This window comes from Gymnoscopelus microlampas (genome assembly GCF_963454915.1).
Source record: "Gymnoscopelus microlampas genome assembly, chromosome: 11".
NCBI lineage: Eukaryota > Metazoa > Chordata > Actinopteri > Myctophiformes > Myctophidae > Gymnoscopelus > Gymnoscopelus microlampas.
The window spans coordinates 15,908,639-15,926,949 of record NC_139948.1 but is presented as its reverse complement, the minus strand read 5'-3'; the positions used below and the strand labels follow the sequence as shown (position 1 = coordinate 15,926,949).

General features: G+C 42.7%; 1 protein-coding gene across 1 annotated transcript in view; it reads left to right on the top strand.

Annotated features, from left to right (window-relative positions):
• The window catches only part of mgat5b (alpha-1,6-mannosylglycoprotein 6-beta-N-acetylglucosaminyltransferase B), a gene marked incomplete at both ends in the record, with an annotated part of 86,243 nt that overhangs the window by 54,043 nt on the left and 13,889 nt on the right, over positions 1 to 18,311 (top strand). The window contains 4 exons of the mRNA XM_084071681.1: positions 9,462 to 9,593; positions 12,034 to 12,167; positions 13,431 to 13,561; positions 17,990 to 18,145. Coding sequence (XP_083927807.1) covers positions 9,462 to 9,593; positions 12,034 to 12,167; positions 13,431 to 13,561; positions 17,990 to 18,145 — 553 coding nt within the window. The remainder of the gene's footprint in view (positions 1 to 9,461; positions 9,594 to 12,033; positions 12,168 to 13,430; positions 13,562 to 17,989; positions 18,146 to 18,311) is intronic.

Here is an 18,311-nt window from a genome sequence, read left to right as displayed (position 1 = left end):
ACGCTTTATTCTACAGCCGTACAACTGTGCCGTGTCACTCTCTGTCTCTCTGACTCTGCCTCGCTCTCTTTCTGACTCTCTCTATCGCTCTCTTTACGGGCGGCTGTAACTGAGTGGGTAGAGAGAGGCTGTCTGGGAATCGGAAGGTCGCTGGTTCGACCCTTGGCTTGCAATCTACAATAAGCAAGTCTACAATATATGTTGAAGTGTCCCCGAGCAAGACACTTAACCCCCAATTGCTTCCCGGGCACCGGATTAATGGCATCCACTGCTCCTAATAGTTAGAATGTGTAAATGCAGAGAACAATTCCAGGTACGTGCAAATGCACTTTGGAAAATACCCCCCCCCTCCGCCCCATTTTTCTCTCTCTGTCTGACTCTGACTCTCTCTCTTTATCTGTCCCTCTAGATTCTTTCTCACTCTCTCCATCTATCTCTCTTTCTTTATCTTACTCTAAGAGTAATCTCTTGTTCTCTCTTTCTGTCTATGAATGTGGCTAATGCTCTTACTTTCTTTCACTAAGCCTTAAATTGTAGATTACCTGTTTGCTAGATATGCATAGCCCTACCCAAAAGAAAAGTAGAGGTGCAGGGACTTCTTCAATTATGCTCCCAAATTATGGAACAGCTTATACCTAAAAAGATTATAGAGGCAGGCTCTGTTGAGATCTTTACACTACATATATTAACATATATTTTTTGATCTAGCCTTTCTATAGCACCAATTTAAGGCAAATGTTTTACATTTATTTAACTTTGTGTTTCAATTCTATGTTTACTTACTTTTAAATCTTTCAGTTTTTTGTTTTTTTTTATCTCTTTAGTGTACAGTAAAGTACTTGAGATGCATGTTTTGTATGAAAGGTGCTATTAAAAAAAAGAGTTTATTATTATTATTAAGCTGTGTAATTAGCATGGTGCCAGTAGCAGTGGGATGCAATAATTGTACCTGGTACTGGATCCGGCTAATTTATCCAAGCCTGTCATGTTTCCCATTGCCTTGTCTCAGCAACCTCAGGTGTCTTTTATTCTAGAGCCTTTCACACAGTCCTTGTGAGCTTGTGTTCGTTAGTGTGTGCGTGTGCGTGTGTGTGTGTGCTTCCATGTGAGCTGCCTTGCTCTGCCGCTGCTCATGACACTCATTTCTTGGCTCTGGCAAATTTTAATCCCTTTTCGGCTCTTAAAGTTTTCATGGATTTGCATATATCCAATTAAGGCCTTGAACACAGCGGCTTGTCTGGATGTAAAAGCAGCATCTTGTGCATTCGTGTACACTGTTCTACACTCAGGAGTTTTGTTGGATAACTGCTCTGGCATTAGTAGAACACCCGGGCTCTTTTAGTTTCAGGAACGTGCAGGCATTTAAACAAATGTCAACATATCACTCCATACGCTGTTCATTTCGGAAGCATATCACGTACACACATGATGTATGAACTGAAGCCACTGAATGTGTAGTGAAGAGGTTTCAAGAGGGACCTGTGCTTTGACAAGGTTCAGTTAATCACTTAGCCTTGCATCCTGGCTCATTGGCCCTTGAGGATGTTTTTGACAGATTGACTCTGCCTCACTCTATACCATCAAAGAGAGGATTAAATCCACTCATATTCAGTACTTTGAGGTGTTTATACTCTCATGCATGCGTGCACGGACACGCACGTGCACACGCACACACGCGCACACACGCGCACACACACACACACACGCACACGCACACGCACACTACACACACACATACACACACACACACACACACACACACACACACACACACACACACACACACACACACACACACACACACACACACACACACACACACACACACAATGCACCCTTAGTTTGAATGCCACACGGCCAACCCCAGTTGGGGCAAAACAGTCTATTTTGGTGCAGTCATGCTTGAACTTAATCCTGACATGTTCACATTTCTGGGGAAAAAGCATGGTACTTTCTCTCCAAAGAATGCCATATAGTAGGTGAGGCATTTCAGTAGTCAATTAATTCATTTAACTACTGAAATGCCTCACTTTCACCTAGATTGGCACACTAGCATACTAGCATTGGTGGCACTCGTCTGATTGGTGCCACAGATGGCACTCGTCAGGAAACCTATGTGGACCGCCTAGGTTTCTTGACGAGTGCCATCTGTTTATTCATGAGAGTGATATGCAGCGAAGTTGTAGAACTAGAAGAGAAACACTGCATAGGTGAAAAGCCTCTTTCGTTTGTGTAAGCATTGAAGTGGTGGTCTGTGAGTACCTTTTTTTGACTGATGAAACCGCTGCGCACACACCCCGCTGGCTGACACACTCTCCATGCTCATTATCCCATCTACTGTAGAGGAACCAACCACAGGGCCTGTTGCCACAAGGTTGCAGTGCCGACTGCTCAGCGGCCAAAGCAAGATCGATAGGCTTTTATTGCACAGGTATTCTTGCGGTGTGGGAAACAAATTGTCTGTGTACGTCTGTCAGTGCGTGCACAATTGTGTGTTTATGTATGAGAGACAAAAGGAAAGAGGGGGGGGGGGGGGTGAGACCTGCATGGGCACTTGAGTCCAAGTGCAATCACGCTTCTTTTTCATCTTGTGCCTGTTCATAGGAGGCTCCAACTGGCCGAACTCTTGCAGGCAGCGCAGGGAATTTTGATGCAGGGAAAATATTCAGCAGGTAACAAGGCGGGTCATGGCTAGACTGTAGGCAGGATGAACACTTTCAGAGGCCAACAGATATTGTTTTAACCACATAAGGCCGTGATTCCCAAGGGCCAATGAGGATATGGCCAATGAGCCCCCAAATAATTGGCAAAACACTAAGATTTTAATGATAAAACATTTATGTAAGAAGAAAATGCCATGTTTTAAAAATACATGCGCCCACCCATCTGACCACTTAACACGGCAGTTGGCCCTGATGCACAAAGGTTTGGGACTTGAGGCCTATTTTATATGGCAGTTCAAAAATAGCCAATCTACAAGCTCACAACACATCGCATCACACCGATAAGGATAAATAAGGATAATTCCTTTTAACAGGTCGTTCATGAAAGTCCTTGCGGTCTTGTTTCCAATGAGAACCTGTGAGCAATTAGGGGTAGTCTTGCTCAGGGACAAATTTCATTTCATCGACACATATGCTGGCCTGGCCTGGAATCGAACCTGGGGCAACCAGGGCCTCTGGCTCCCTAGGCGGGCTCACTAACCATCAGCTATGGCCGCCCCCAATGTGTGAGCTTGTAGAAATGTTGCTATTTTTTTTACATTTTGAAATGTGTCTGTAATGACACGTCAAAAATAGGGACGCCTGGTTTAATGTGGCTAATATAAATGTGGCATGCTGTTGACCTGCACTATTGAAATCACGTTATTAGCTTTGTCTCAGTTTTGTTGTCAGTCTTGCTTTCTTTGATGTGAAAGGAGGAACAAATAAAAACAAAATAACAATGTGCTCCTTTGCTGTGCAATAACAGACATTTCTTAGTTTGGAGAATCTAAGCGAAATTCTGTTGAGAGGCAATAGGGCTGCAGGGTCCATTTTCTAACTCCATCAAGCTCCTAGGAAGGGAGGCAATTATTTTGGTACTTTGCTAACTCTTGCAGTTTCACATGGCTGTGGGCACCGCTTCGACTTTTATGATCTCACTTTGTAAATAGTCCAGTTCTCTGAAGAATCAATGTATTGAAGTTTTACAGCTAAAGTTAACTTGTCGTACCTGGCAAAATCGTACTCTGGTGTGTATTCACTGAACTGACAGTCTCTTGGTATGTATCATAGACTGGTATGTACAGTGTTGTCACCTAGCTGGAATCTGACTGTGGTCTTCTGTATGGGAAACCAAACACCTACCGCTCATGCAAAGGGGAATATCCCCTGGCCCAGGGAGAATTTAGGCTTCTGGGCTTCAGACAGGATTACTCTGCTACATGTGCAGAAGTCCCAGAGCCCAGATTGCCTTCCTAAATGACAACACAACCCCTTAACTATGTGAAGTCATGAACCACATAACATTGTCATTGCATTGATCGCCTCCCCTATGGAGGAACCATTTGCTGAAGGGAGCTTTTGTGACAAGTGGACAATTCAACTGGATCGTGACTATTCATGTCTTAAGCACAAGTAGCAGCTGTAGATCTGTGCACAGTTTTTGTCAGGCTCGATTTGTGGCAGATGGGAGGCAGACCACCATCAGAGGATGATTTTGGTGACTCCATGGCCTTTCCTCTAGCTAGCGTGACCATCAGCACAGCGCGTACGCGTTTCGGATAAGAGCTCTGATAAAGGCTCTTAGCCGAAACGCGTAAGCGTTCATTTATTGGTGTGTGCCAATAAAAAAGTGGAAATGTGAGTACTTTGTCCTCTGTTGATTTGAAATTTTGGATGTGCTCCCTTTTTGGGATTCTTTTCTATTCCTATTTTTGATATGGATTCTGAAACCCGATTTTTGATGTGCAACCTCTTTTTCTTATTTTGTGCATAATATATCTCATAGTCTTTCAGATTGCAGGATAAACTCTACTGCTTTTAGTGACCCCATGGCCTTTCCACTTGTGCCACACTATACTTGTATATTAACTTTTTATGGTTAGTGTTTTTTGTGACCAATGTACCAGATTCCTCATTATAAACATATCTGGCCAATAAACAGACTTGGATTCTAATAAAAAACGATTCTCAAAAAAAACTGTAACTGTTGATCACTATGTGTCAGTGAAGAGGATTTTCTTCATAAACATCTATCTCACGGCTAGTTCTCTCCATTGCCCATCATACCCTGCAACAATGTTTTTGTGAACTCAGATTTAACCCATTAAGTCCGGGAAAGCATCTGTGTCATTTTAGATTTTAGCGTTGGATATTCAAAAATAGCAGATGTACAAGCTCGCAGCGTGGCATGAAGTGACATCCTGTGAGCTTGTATATCTGCTATTTTTGAATATCGTGCGAGTGAGGTATTACATCGGTTAAGACCTGAGGCCGATTCTACAAATGTAGAATCGGCCTCAGGTCTTAACCGATGTAATACCTCACTCGCACGCGCTGACGTAATTCATACTATATTACTGCATCCTGCGTCACTCTTACCTCTTAAGTGTACTTGATGTATATATGTGTATATCTTACTTAATTGTCCATTCCGTTATTACGCCTACCCCCCCCCCCCCCCCCCCCCCGCACATTCCCCATTGCACATTCCACGTGGCTACTAATTTCTCTCATTTCATTACATTTCATTACATTACATTACATTACAGTCATTTAGCAGACGCTTTTATCCAAAGCGACTTGCAATAAGTGCATTCAACATCGGTAGGGAACAAAACTACTAATCGCCAGAAGTCTTAAGTGCATTTTCTGCTAAAACAGGCAACCTAGCGCTAAGGTAAAAGTGCAATATAGGCTCTCAGCTACCTACTTTCTTAAACAGATGAGACAAATAGCAAAATCAAATGAGCAAGAGCTAAAACAAATAAGTGTATTGACTAAAGAAGATCCAATAAAACAATACAATTATTTTATATATATATATTTTTAATATATTTTATTTCTGTTGTTGCGGACTATATCATTTTGTTACTTGTACCTGTATGAGTGAGTGAAAAATAAACCCCTCTTGTAATTTTAAGTGTATTTTCATATTGCGGTAGCACTTTGATTTTCCACTACTGAAGACATGTTTGTGTTTGCATAATTATGTCTTTTTTTGTCAAAGTGTTACCTTGAATCCCAGCTCTGAAGAGAACAAAGCACTCTGAAGGCAAATCAGCACAATGAATGTGTGCTGTGTATTTCCTGCCTCACTGCAGGCTGATGATTGCCTCGTTGGCAACACAGCAGAGAACTGTGTTATTATCGGTTGTTTACTGATCATAAGACGGGTGTGAAGATGATGGAGACACGCAGATAATAGAACATACGCTCTGTTTTATAGCACACCAAATAGGGCACACAGCTGTAGTTTAATGATAACATCAACCTTTATTTCAGTGCTACTTTTGTATGCAGGTTAAGCGTGCTGAGAGTGTTACTTACATTTGCAGGTGTGGACTACATGGAAAACAATAAGAGCTTTATTATAATCAATGCTGCCACCATTCATCTGTCTACCTTTCATAATCCCAACACATGCCTGATTCGTGTATACAGCATGTGTGCTTGTGTGTGTGTGCTTTCACGGGATACCAAGATAAGTGTGTGTGTGTGTGTGTGTGTGTGTGTGTGTGTGTGTGTGTGTGTGTGTGTGTGTGTGTGTGTGTGTGTGTGTGTGTGTGTGTGTGTGTGTGTGTGTGTGTGTGTGTGTGTGTGTGTGTGTGTGTGTGTGTGTGTGTGTGTGTGCACACATGCTCAAGTGTGTCTGTGAGCAAAAAAGGTTGGGCAGACAAATTGGGAGACTCCCCACTCTGAGACAGCCATGGCAGGTAGTGTTGAATTCTGTACGCTTGACTGGTTCTGCCTTCGGATCGCTGAGAGCTCTGACGGTCCTCAAAACACCATTTCTCTCCCTTCTTTCTCACCCACATACGCACAAACACGTCTGGAGACATTGCACACATTTATTCACACAACTCTACCAATATTGGGAGTGTTAAGAGTTATACTTAGTTGCGCGTGGGTGTCATGCACCAAAAATAGATGTACAAGCTCACAACGCTTCGCAATGCGTCTTAAGTGTGTACATTTCTTAAGTATAAATCAGGCATTACATGCCTTTGAGCCACTTGGCTTCAGAGTCAGACACAACATTAGTTCATTAGTCAACATTGTTTTGCATCTGGAATTTGTTTCTATATATTACTATTTTGTATTATTATAGCATGCAACCTTTTATCTTTATACCTCTTAGAAGCGTTCTTTGTGTAACATATTGCATAGAATAGTCCTGCTATTCCTTAGATAGAATTATCTTGAAATATCTTGAAATCTACCGGATGGATTGCGATGGAATTGTCTGTGCATCTTCATGCTTCCTACTGGAAGACTGGGTGCTGGTGACACCGTGACCTTTCCTCTAGGACGGAGACCTGTGCTTAGAGGAGCGCACTTTTGTAGTTTGTTCTTTATCCTCCTGTACACTTCTCAAATGTGTCTTTGTGTGTCTCATAGTCTCTTTGCATATCAGACAAGTAGGCTTGCCCTTGATCTCTTCAAGTAGCGTTGTGATTTTCCTCGACAAACTTTTATTTTTTCTTGGTACAGCATTTTGAATCAGCAGCAGCATCTCTTCTTCTCAGTTTTCAAGTGAATGGTGATAATTTGCTGTATTCATGCTGTGAATGACGATGTAAGTGTCATTCATTCATGGTGAACTAGTATGTTAATTGCAAGCAACAAGGCAACGGCTGGCTATTGTTCTCTCACAGCCATAGACTTTATAATACAGGTAGGCTACAGTCAGCGCCGGCAAGAGCAGCGAGGGGAGGTTGGGGGAGGGGGGTGGCGACGGCGGCATAAGAGGTACCGTAGTAGAGATGTGCGGATGGCCTCTCACGTCACCCGAATCCGCATGTACAAATTAATTATCCGCCCGTTATCCGCACCAACCGTTTTTCCCGTATGTCAAAATATTATTATTTTCTGGTATTCCCCGTTAGTTTTAGTATTAGTTGTGCGATGCGATCACAAAATACATTGATTTAGCCTATGGAATGTCGGTGCGTCTTTTTTTCTTTTTTAGCGGTGCCAACCGCTCTACACTTGACTTTGTCCGTATGTCCGTCCGTCCGTCCGTATGAGCCCGGGATGAGCACGGCAAAGAAGAAACACATACAAACACACGCGCACACACACACACACACACACACACACACACTTGGAGACTGCCTATGCCATCTCTCCTCTCATTGGCCACACGTGCCACTGGTTATCAAAGAGGGGTCCAGGGACCCCCAGCGTATGTTATGTCCGAGCACGGGATGAGCACGGGATTTTAAACAGCTATAACTCCAGTTTCCAGCATGCCACCAAGTCCAAATTTGGTATGTGGACTTAGACCACCAATAGGGACGAGCATGAATTGCTGAAGTTATAAAAGAGGGCTCCAGGGACCCCCAGCCTATGTTATGTCCGTCCACCCGTATGAGCACGGGATGAGCACGGCATTTTAAACAGCTATAACTCCAGTTTGCAGCATGCCACCAAGTCAAAATTTGGTATGTGGACTTAGACAACCAATAGGGACGAGCATGAATTGCTGAAGCCCCGCCCCCTCTGTCTTCCCATTGGCTGGCCTTTAAACAGCCATAACTCAAGTTCGCAGCATGCTACGGAGTACAAATTTTGTACATGGACTAAAACCACCAATAGGGACGAACCGTAATTAGTTAAGCCCCGCCCCCTCTGTCTGCCCATTGGCTGGGCTTTAAACAGCCATCATTCCAGTTTGCAGCATGCTACCAAGTACAAATTTGGTAAGTGGACTCAGACCACCAATAGGGACGAACTGAAATGAGTTAAGCCCCGCCCCAAAGGCACCGCTTCCTTCACACAGGGTGTGATTTTTTCAAACCGGTGCTGCGCTGAACATACAGAGCGCACTGCTCTGCTGCAATGAACAGTGCGGCATCCAACATACAGGCATCCAACACACATGCGGCATCCAACTGCCAGCGCAGCAGATCAGTGCCGGTTTAAAAAAAAGAAAAAAGACGCACCGAGCCACCGACATTCCATAGGCTAAATCAATGCATTTTGTGATCGCATCGCAGGGGCTGCTCTACACACTCACACAGACACAAGCACGCAGAGATTTAGCTATTTTATGGATAGATATATTAGATGTCATTCATTTATTTACCGCAATATTTCACCCGCGGTTTATCCGATATTAATTAATAATTATATTTGATTAACCCGAATTCACCCAAACCGCGGTTAACTGCGGCAACCGCGGCTAAAACCGCGATCTGCGCATCTCTATACGTAGTATGATATTATTTTTTCTGAAAATAATTTTGGGGGCCGCAGTGGACCCCTTTCAGGGCCGCATGCGGCCCCGGAAATGCGAGTTTGACACCCCTGCTCTAGCACCACACAGAGGCCAGAGTTTACAAAAGATAATGTAAAAATGTAATGGGCGGATTGCCATGGAATGTGTCACCAACAATTTGGTGTGCAAAGGAATTATCTGTGCTTCTTCTTAGATGAACCCTACGTTGCTAGCGGGGCTCTCACTCTTGTTGTTATTTATTTCCCACACTCTCTTACTTACCTTTATAGTATGTCAAATGTTGCTTATTTTTCATATTATGTTCATAATGTTATTGTATTATGTATAATGTTACCATTCCTTATATTTGCCTACTTGTCTAGATTTCTTCTATGCGTATAGCCTTTTATGCTTCTATACTGTACCTTCTATACTGTTCACTGATTTGTCATATGGATACTGATCAGTATGCAGTGGTTTTCACAGTTTTGCACATTACATAACTGGATACTGAACTGTATGTAACCTCTGTATAGGTTTGTGGGTGTCCCTCCAGGCAGAGGAAGCTGCCCTCTGACAGGACCGTTGCCCTTTGACCTCATCTATACTGACTACCACGGCATGCAGCAGATGAAACAGCAGATGGGTCTTTCTCTGAGAAAACACAAGTCAGTCTTTCCTCTCACGTCTGTCTCTGTCTCTCTCTGTCTCACACGTTTTCTCATTCCGTCTCTATTGCCTCTGTTCTCCATATTCTTTCGTCCAGTATACATCAGTTCCTGCCTTACTCTCTCTTGCTCTCCATACAGAATGCTGTGCCAGTTTTCTGGCTTTAGTGTATAATCAGTTGCATCCATTTGCTAATTGTTTTTTTCCAGTGTATTAGTTGATTATTGGTTTATTGGCTGGTTGGTCTAGGTCAGACTAGGTCGGTAGGCTTGTACAAACACTGTCTCTTCGCCAGCAAAATGCTATCATAAGTGAATCCATGCAGTGTCTCAACACAGTGGATTACTGTAGATGAAGAAATATGACAGCATTGGCAGAATTGTGCCTTGTTCTCCTTTACTGCAGCTCAGTGTTAAGTACTTATGTAAGTTGTACACAGACGTATAAGTGCATTAAGAGTAAATAAGGAAAGTTAGTTGGGAGTACATTTTATGGTGCTCGGATGTTGGTTTAAATTGTATGTAGTTAAGATTGCATAGCACCACTTTGGTTGGAATACAGCTCCCTTTGTTGTCTTGTATATGCTGCAACAAAGTAATTTTGGTGTGAACTTGTCCCCTGCTTATTCTCAATGGGCGCTCTGAAACTGCATTCCTATTGCTTTTAACTTCTAACAAGGAACCAGGGATGTCACAGTATTCACTTTAACGATAAAGGTTAATTATTTAATAAATTCCAACTTTCCATTCAAACAAAAAATGAAGCAGAGCTCTAAGTAAAACATGTAAAACACAATCATGAAGAACAAACAGAAAAATAAACACAAATCTTTCATGTGATACAGTAGGCTTATGAAAACCAGAAACAAACACATTTGAAGTTTTCGATTGTGCTGTAGAGAGAGGCTAATTAGCGTGTGGCGCAGCAACATGGAGCTGCTTTCCTTTGCAACTGGATCATCTCTTTCCCTCTAAAACACACTCGAGGAAGGAGATGAGCACACACCTCTTGTTAAAACAGAAGCAGCAGGCGTAGACATTTCTCAGTAAATCGATCATTTTCCACAGCTCTTCCTCCAAACCTCCTTACCCCGGCCCTGGCACAGGCTGCCTGAAAGCCTGCATTGATTCTCATCACTGTCAGTCCAAGGTGAGCCGACCGGCCGATACTTATCAACTGTCAGTGGTTGAAAAGGCCGATATTTTAATTTCCTCCCCAGGACCTGAGCCTGCTCAGAGATGCAGGCCATTGATAAATCAGATTGCAACCATTGATCCCCTACCCCCCACCTCTCTCTTTCTCTCTCCCCCTCACTTGCACCCACGCGCGCACACATGCACACACGCACACACACACACACACACACACACACACACACACACACACACACACACACACACACACACACACACACACACACACACACACACACACACACACACACACACACACACACACACACACACACACACACACACACACACACAGTCTGATGTGCCAGACTGTGTGATGACCATTTAATAGCATTCCCTTCTCACCATAAAACCCTTTATAAGACCTCCTTCCACTCTGTGTTTCTGTTTGAGTATTATCTGGTGTGACATCAAGATAAGACAATTTATTAGGCCCTTGCCTTGATGCTGACAGAACAATATGGCCTCTTCCCTGTTGATAAGTTGCCTCCACAGCATCAGAGAGGCTTAATTGTAGCATTTCCAAGTCAAATGAGGCAGAGTCCCTCATAGAGAGAAATGGTTGGTTAGTTTGCATCACCTTTTGTTGTGAAAGGCAATACGATTCATGTGTTTGGGAGAACAGCATCCATGGGGCTGCCTCGATCACAGCCTGGCTCGCTCTTCCACTTTGTATCACTTGATCTGCACCCAGCACAAAAAAGGGTGGGGGTTTGGGGGTTCCTGCAGCAGTCTAAATCAGGCTGTGATTTAAAGCCGAACGCCCTCACCTGGAGGCCTGGCTGAGTGCCGCTCACTCAGGGCGGACTGGCGTGGAGACAGGACAGAGAACAGGACATTTATCACCAATGATGGCTTTACGAGCCAAAGCTTCTGAGTCAGGCGGGGGGTGAGGGCGTTTGAGCTTTCATAACTCACAATAACGATATTGTTTGTTTGACATGACCTGACAGAGAAAGTGACAGTTTCTGATGCAGATTCATGCCCCATTTTTCCCATGTTGTCGTTGTCTTGCAAGTTGGTTCGTGTGCATGCACATGCCATTCATCGAGGAGATTCTATGTTTATTTTTTGTTACTGTTCCTCTGTCATGTCTGCATGAGACAACGTTATTTGAATGGATGGCATGCGTTGGCTTGGCTGTAATGATAGCCCATTATTTGAATGGATTGCATGTGTTGTCTTGGCTGTAATGATAGCCCAGGACATGCTGTGACTCTGGGTGGCTCTCCCCGCTGTCGTCCAGGTGCCACATCCGAGTGATTGATACTTTTGGCACTGAGCCAGCCTATAACCACGAGGAGTACGCCACTCTGCACGGCTACAGGACCAACTGGGGATACTGGAATCTCAACTGTAAACAGTACATGACCATGTTCCGTAAGTGGACCTTAGATTGTTTTCTGCTGTTTGATAAATGACTTTCTGAGAGACCAGAAATGATGCGTCTATTAAGATGAGCTGTTTACCAGCTCAAAGCCTAATTAGAGGCTAATCGTTTTTTTTACTACAAACCATAAGTTTTATGTCCGTTGATTGATTTTATGTCCTGATAGAGAGGGGTAACTGCAACAATATCCAAACTGCTATAAAGATGGCGGTGCGTATGCTGACCAATCCTGTGCGCTGTCTGCTTCAAATAACTTTGACATTGTCAACCAGGCTGTATCCTACCTGACACCAGGGTCAAAACCTTTCAATGCAAGAGTAGGGAAACCACCTCCAACCACTGCAGATGCGTAGTTGTATTATCATACACTACCATACAGATTGGTTAAAATAACATATATTAATAATATTCATTTTAATAAGTCCCAGATTGTAGCTTTACATTTTTTAAATAATGTGTGTGTGTCTGTGTGTGTGTGTGTGTGTAAGCATAAAGTACATGCACTGTGCATGCGGGCGTAGTAGTGAGCTCCTCTACAGCAGGCCCTGCAGGCCCTCACAGTGTAAGCTGCAGAGCAGAGAGTTGAGGAGAGCCCAGAGACATCCAGAACAGCTGTGCATGCACAGATGCCGTGATCTGCACACTGGGGCCATAAACACGTGCATTGTTTCACATGCACACAGATGTAAACACACAAAATGATATGCACACATACATGAAATGATGTGCACACTTCTTGTGCGCACACACACCAAGCAAGCACAAAAATAAATGACAATTCCACTGATGGATGATAATCACATGATATCCAGCAGTGTTCACTGGAGCCAGAGGAAACTTCAGCTGTGTGTCTATATGCCTCCAATTAACTCTGTGAACACGGGCTCTGTGGCAGCCCCGCTGCTTTGGAAAATGCTTATTGTTATTACAAGCCCAACACTCTGCGAGATGTCAGCTTTTATCTCTGGTCTCAGAACAGGCTGGAAAAAAGCTGTTTTGTTTCCCTCCTCTCCACTTGACATCCCACGGCTGTGGTAGACTTCCTTATCATCTGTCACCGTGGCATTGCAGGTTTGTGTCCTGAGTAAGGCGTGACATATAGAGACACGATGCCCTTGGGTGTAATTGAAGAGCAGATCCAAATGGTGGGGTTCCTACCACACTGCCACCGAGTGCCACCTCAAAGCTGAACCACTTTTATTGAGACTTGACTTGATTTAGAGGTGCCATGTTTTTGCGTTTGTCCTTGGCAGCTCACACTCCAGACAACTCCTTTATGGGCTTTGTGGCCGAGGAGCTGAACGAGACGGAGCGGCTCAGCATCCAGAGGAACAAAGTAGACAACATGGCGGTTGTGTACGGCAAGGAAGCTAGCATGTGGAAGGTCAGTACACTCTGAACAGTATAATTCCAGCTCCCTGTATGTTTTCAATATTTAGCTGAAGTCTGTGTCAAATCTGATAAGTTTGCACTCACACTAGATGTTTAAACGACTTAGCACCTATATATATATACTTTGTTGACTGCCTTCACCCAGGGGTCTGTACTTGATCCCCACCGTTTATTACCCTACACCAGATATTTTTGCCGGAAATAGTAAATCTACAAGGTCACAATGCAGCGACGCGTTGTGCGCTTGTAGACGCTTGCAGTTATGTTTGGCTGTTTTTGCTAAATGTTCGCCTATTAAAGGAGACATCCGGGCATTTTCAGTGTTATCTTTAATGTGTTGCTTAGCACTCACCAACATTGAAAGGGTCGTTGCGTTAATCTCATTGAGTCCGTTTCGTCCCGTCTAACGACCCCCTCCGTCGGCATAATGGAGGCGCGACGATAGCCCAAATTGCTAGTTGCTTATTTCCCTGCCTGGCAACACGAGTTGCCAGGTACTGGGAGAGAAATAAGCAACTAGCATTAGCTCGTTGTGCATTAGCAGTTAGCTCGTCGGGACTTTCAGCGCCTGTTATGGTATCATGAGACTCCACAATGACTACTAGGAGAAAAAAACAGACTTTGCATTTGTTAAAATAGGCGAATTTGGGCTATCGTCGCGCCTCCATTATGCCGACGGAGGGGGTCGTTAGACGGGACGAAACGGACTCAATGAGATTAACGCAACGACCCTTTCAATGTTGGTGAGTGCTAAGCAACACATTAAAGATAACACTGAAAATGCCCGGATGTCTCCTTTAAGACATGCCCAGAATATGGATGTTAGGGTTCATGTGGTTAAAATCCAAAACTGATTCTGATTTCAGCTTCCATAACACACATGAGTAGGAATTTCACTGATTATTTTCTCACTAATCACAAACATACTCACTTTATGACATTAGCAAATAACAATGCATCCCAAACATCTTAATACGAATGTCTTGCCAATTAAGGGAGCATCGGCATGCACCACTACGCGATCATGGGCACGCAGATGCCATTCACAGTGTCAACAAACATGGAAGTCGAACAAATGGCTGTATTGTGGTGTCAAACAAAAATATCCATCCAAATGCGGATGAGACGTGGGCAACATGAGTTTTCTGTTCTTCAGTGAGAAGTGGAATTAAGAATTTAACTGTCAGGTCTTATGTTAACTGTAGTATACTATAGCCTCAGGGGCTAGAGTTTACGTTGCTTGGCAACACCATCAAAAGTCCTCTCCTTCGCTTCCATCTCCGTGTAGACTTTCCTCTCTTTTGCTGTCTGTCTACAGCAGTGGTTCTCAAACTTTTTCACGTCAAAGACCTCCAAATTGATATTCGGCCGTGGAAACCCATCTGAAAATATTTTGTGCCAGGGACTCCCATACAAGATTTGTGTTATTAAAATGTTTGAAAAAATATTCAAAACTAATTCAAGATTTCTTTGAAAATAGCAGATCTACAAGCTCACAATGCGCCAGGACACGTTGTGAGCTTGTACATCACCTATTTTCAAATAGCTGATGTATATAGGGTTAAAGATCTTGATTCTATATTAACACATTTTGCTGGGGATCCCCTGGAACCCCTCAAGGCCCCCTGGGGGTCCCCGAACCCCACTTTGAGAACGTTGAATACCTTCTTATCTCAAACAGTTTTGTTTTTGATTTCCAAAAAGTCCTTATTTAATTGTTAAAACACTATTTCTGTGGACACATCCAACAGCTTGTTAAAAATATTGGATTTGACCCACTTGCCCACTTCCTGGGGGGTTTGTGAGACAGTTTGATAAAGTGGAACCTGCTGCCCCTCACGTACTGAGGCAGAGCTTTAACTGAAATATGAATATTAGGTAGCACATTTCCTGCCAAACATGCCAGTCCAGCAGGAATAAGTGTGGTCATGCATTGGCAATTGTTTTGTTGTTTGGAGTAAGTTTTCCCCCCTGAGCAGCTGGCAAGGTATCTCCCTCTCAACTTTGATGTGTCTGGCAGCCGGCCCCAAGGTTTGCTTCACTCCCATCTGAGCCTTTTGCTCTATCACCGCCTGCATTTTATTGAAGCCCTCCTCTCAGAGCTGCTTTAAGTGCGATATAACATTTAGGCTTGAAAGATATCCATGTAAATGCCAGATGTGTTTGGGTCTCCCCAGACTATGAACAACACTTCACCATCCTCTGTCGTGTCTGGTATAAGGTCAGGTAACACTTTTTATGAAGCCCATGTCGATTATAAATGATAAACATGCTCAATACGCATTATAATCTTCTTATAACACTGTATACAGTTAGAAGCACTCACACGTACTTACAATGCTAAAGATAAAGGCTTGTCTTATAAGGTCATGGATCATAATACTTCATAATTGCTCGTCACTTGCTGTCAGACAATGTTGTATTATAATTCTCCTAATTGAAAAACACAATTTTTTATAATGTATTACAGTATAATCATCACAGTTTATAAAGTTTAATTACAAGTCACTATAAGTGGTCAGTGGGTGCTTTACATAAAGTGAAAAATACTATATATATGCAAGAACAAGTTGAACAACACAAAACATTTCTGCCTACACCTTCAGGAATATCATTACTTTAGTTAAAACACAGAATGACCATTTATAGTGATTTATACTCATTATAGAATTATTAAAAAGTATGATAACTATGAAAATTATAATACACAAAGGTCTTTGCAAAAAAATATTTGCAATTATGAAATGTGATACTTGACCCCATTACTCATTATACAGTAGAATGCTTTATATCGTGGTTGATCTCTCTCTCTCTGCTTTATATTGTGATTATTATAAAGCACTATGAATTATTAAATGTATTATATTTATGAGTGCTTATATGACTGTAATTATACAGTGTTATTGGTATAAGTATAAGGTATAAGTGTGTTTTTAATGCTTAAATAGACATGGGTTTCATAGAAAGTGTTCCCTAAGTTTCGTGTGCTTGTGAAGTTTTGCACTGCATGCGATGAGAAAAGAATGACTATTAATACTCCTTGTCTCACTCTATCTCACTCCCCCTCTGTACTTCTATCCAACTCTGCATTCATCGCCCCATGACGCATCGTTGATGGATCCACCCAGCTCCAAGTAAGTCAAATGTTTGGGCCAAGTTGTTGAATTTTGAATCTTGAATCTGATCCAGTGAAACAGACTGTGTGAATCGCCTTTGGCCGGCAGGCAGGAACACCTTTCTTTCACTAAAGAATAGATATAGCACTTCAGTGGTGTATAGGCTTAACTTTGGATTTATGCCATTTGGCGCAGATGCTTGTAAGTTTCTCTTGCAGAAATAGCTATTCCACCTGAATGATCATGATAAATATTGTAAGGTTTATTCAAAAGCACAGTTCTCATCAGAAGGCTCTAGGACTGCACAGCGTGGTGCGTCTCTGCACACTGGAGCCATTTCCATTTGTGATCGATAACACGGTTACCCCTGGAGTAATGCATGAGGAGTGTCTGCTTTAACAAAACACAAAACCTTCAACCTCTTGACTTTCTTTACGTTGGTACATCTTTCTCACACATTAAAAGTTTTTTTAACCTTCTTTGTGTTCCCCAACAAAGATGAAAATAGAATAGTCTGTAAAATGTAAACTGTTAAATGTAGTTATTTAAGTATAATAGTAGAACACATTATATAATACAATAATTGTAGTAAGCCAAGGGCATTGTCTAGTTTAGAGGCAACATCTATTATTCATTCTCTGTTATTTGTTATTATTAGTTTTCTCTAATACCAAATGTACTTTATTTTTGGACAGTAAAGATATTCTTTAAGAATCCACTTACATGACAGTATTTTTAGGACATTCAAATCAAAGATTCAGCTCCAGAAGATGTAAGTCCCTCTCAAAGTTCCACCAAAACATGGCCCGAGATGAGAAGGAGGAGTAATGTTCAGAGAACATCTATGCATTTATTCATTGAAGTCTTAACATATGAGTAAATAATTCATGCTGTACCGCTGTTCACAATAGATGACTCACATCACTTCTTTTAACTGGTCACATCAGTTTGTCTCTCTGCTATCCCACTGTGGAAAGTGACAGTGACATATTACTGTGGCTACAGCTCTGAAGCCTATAATCTCTGGTGGGTGAGAGGGCTGGCCGTTATGAGGATTTGGCCTTTCCGAAGACAGCTTCCATAATGGTCATTCAAAAGCAGATGTCGGGGGAAGGGTGGGGTAGGGGGGATGTTGGTAGGGCTGGCTTTTTCAGATAGGATGTCCATGCTGCCAAGTGAAACATGCAGTTTCGGCTTGCGCAACAACACAGATTTAAAACGATGCTTGATGTGTGATGGAACACTCATTTATGAGTCAGTCTGTTGAGAAGCAGTAGATCAGTAGTGTTTCTGTGTCTGCACAGGGTAAAGAAAAGTTCTTGGCCATTCTGCACCGCTACATGGAGATCCATGGGACTGTCTACTATGAGGCACAGCGCCCCCCAGAGGTGCCTGCTTTTGTCAAGAACCACGGCCTGCTGCCTCAACAGGAGCTTCAGCAACTCCTCAGGAAAGCCAAGGTAATAATAAGAGTGGTGCTTTGCTTGTTGTGTACTAATATTTTACTTTTTGATGTAGTCAATACCTGTCCAGTCCAAGGGGATTGTGGTCAAATCAAGACTGAGATCATATCAAATCAAGTGCCATAATATATTTAGGACGGGAAACTGACGCACTCATCCCATA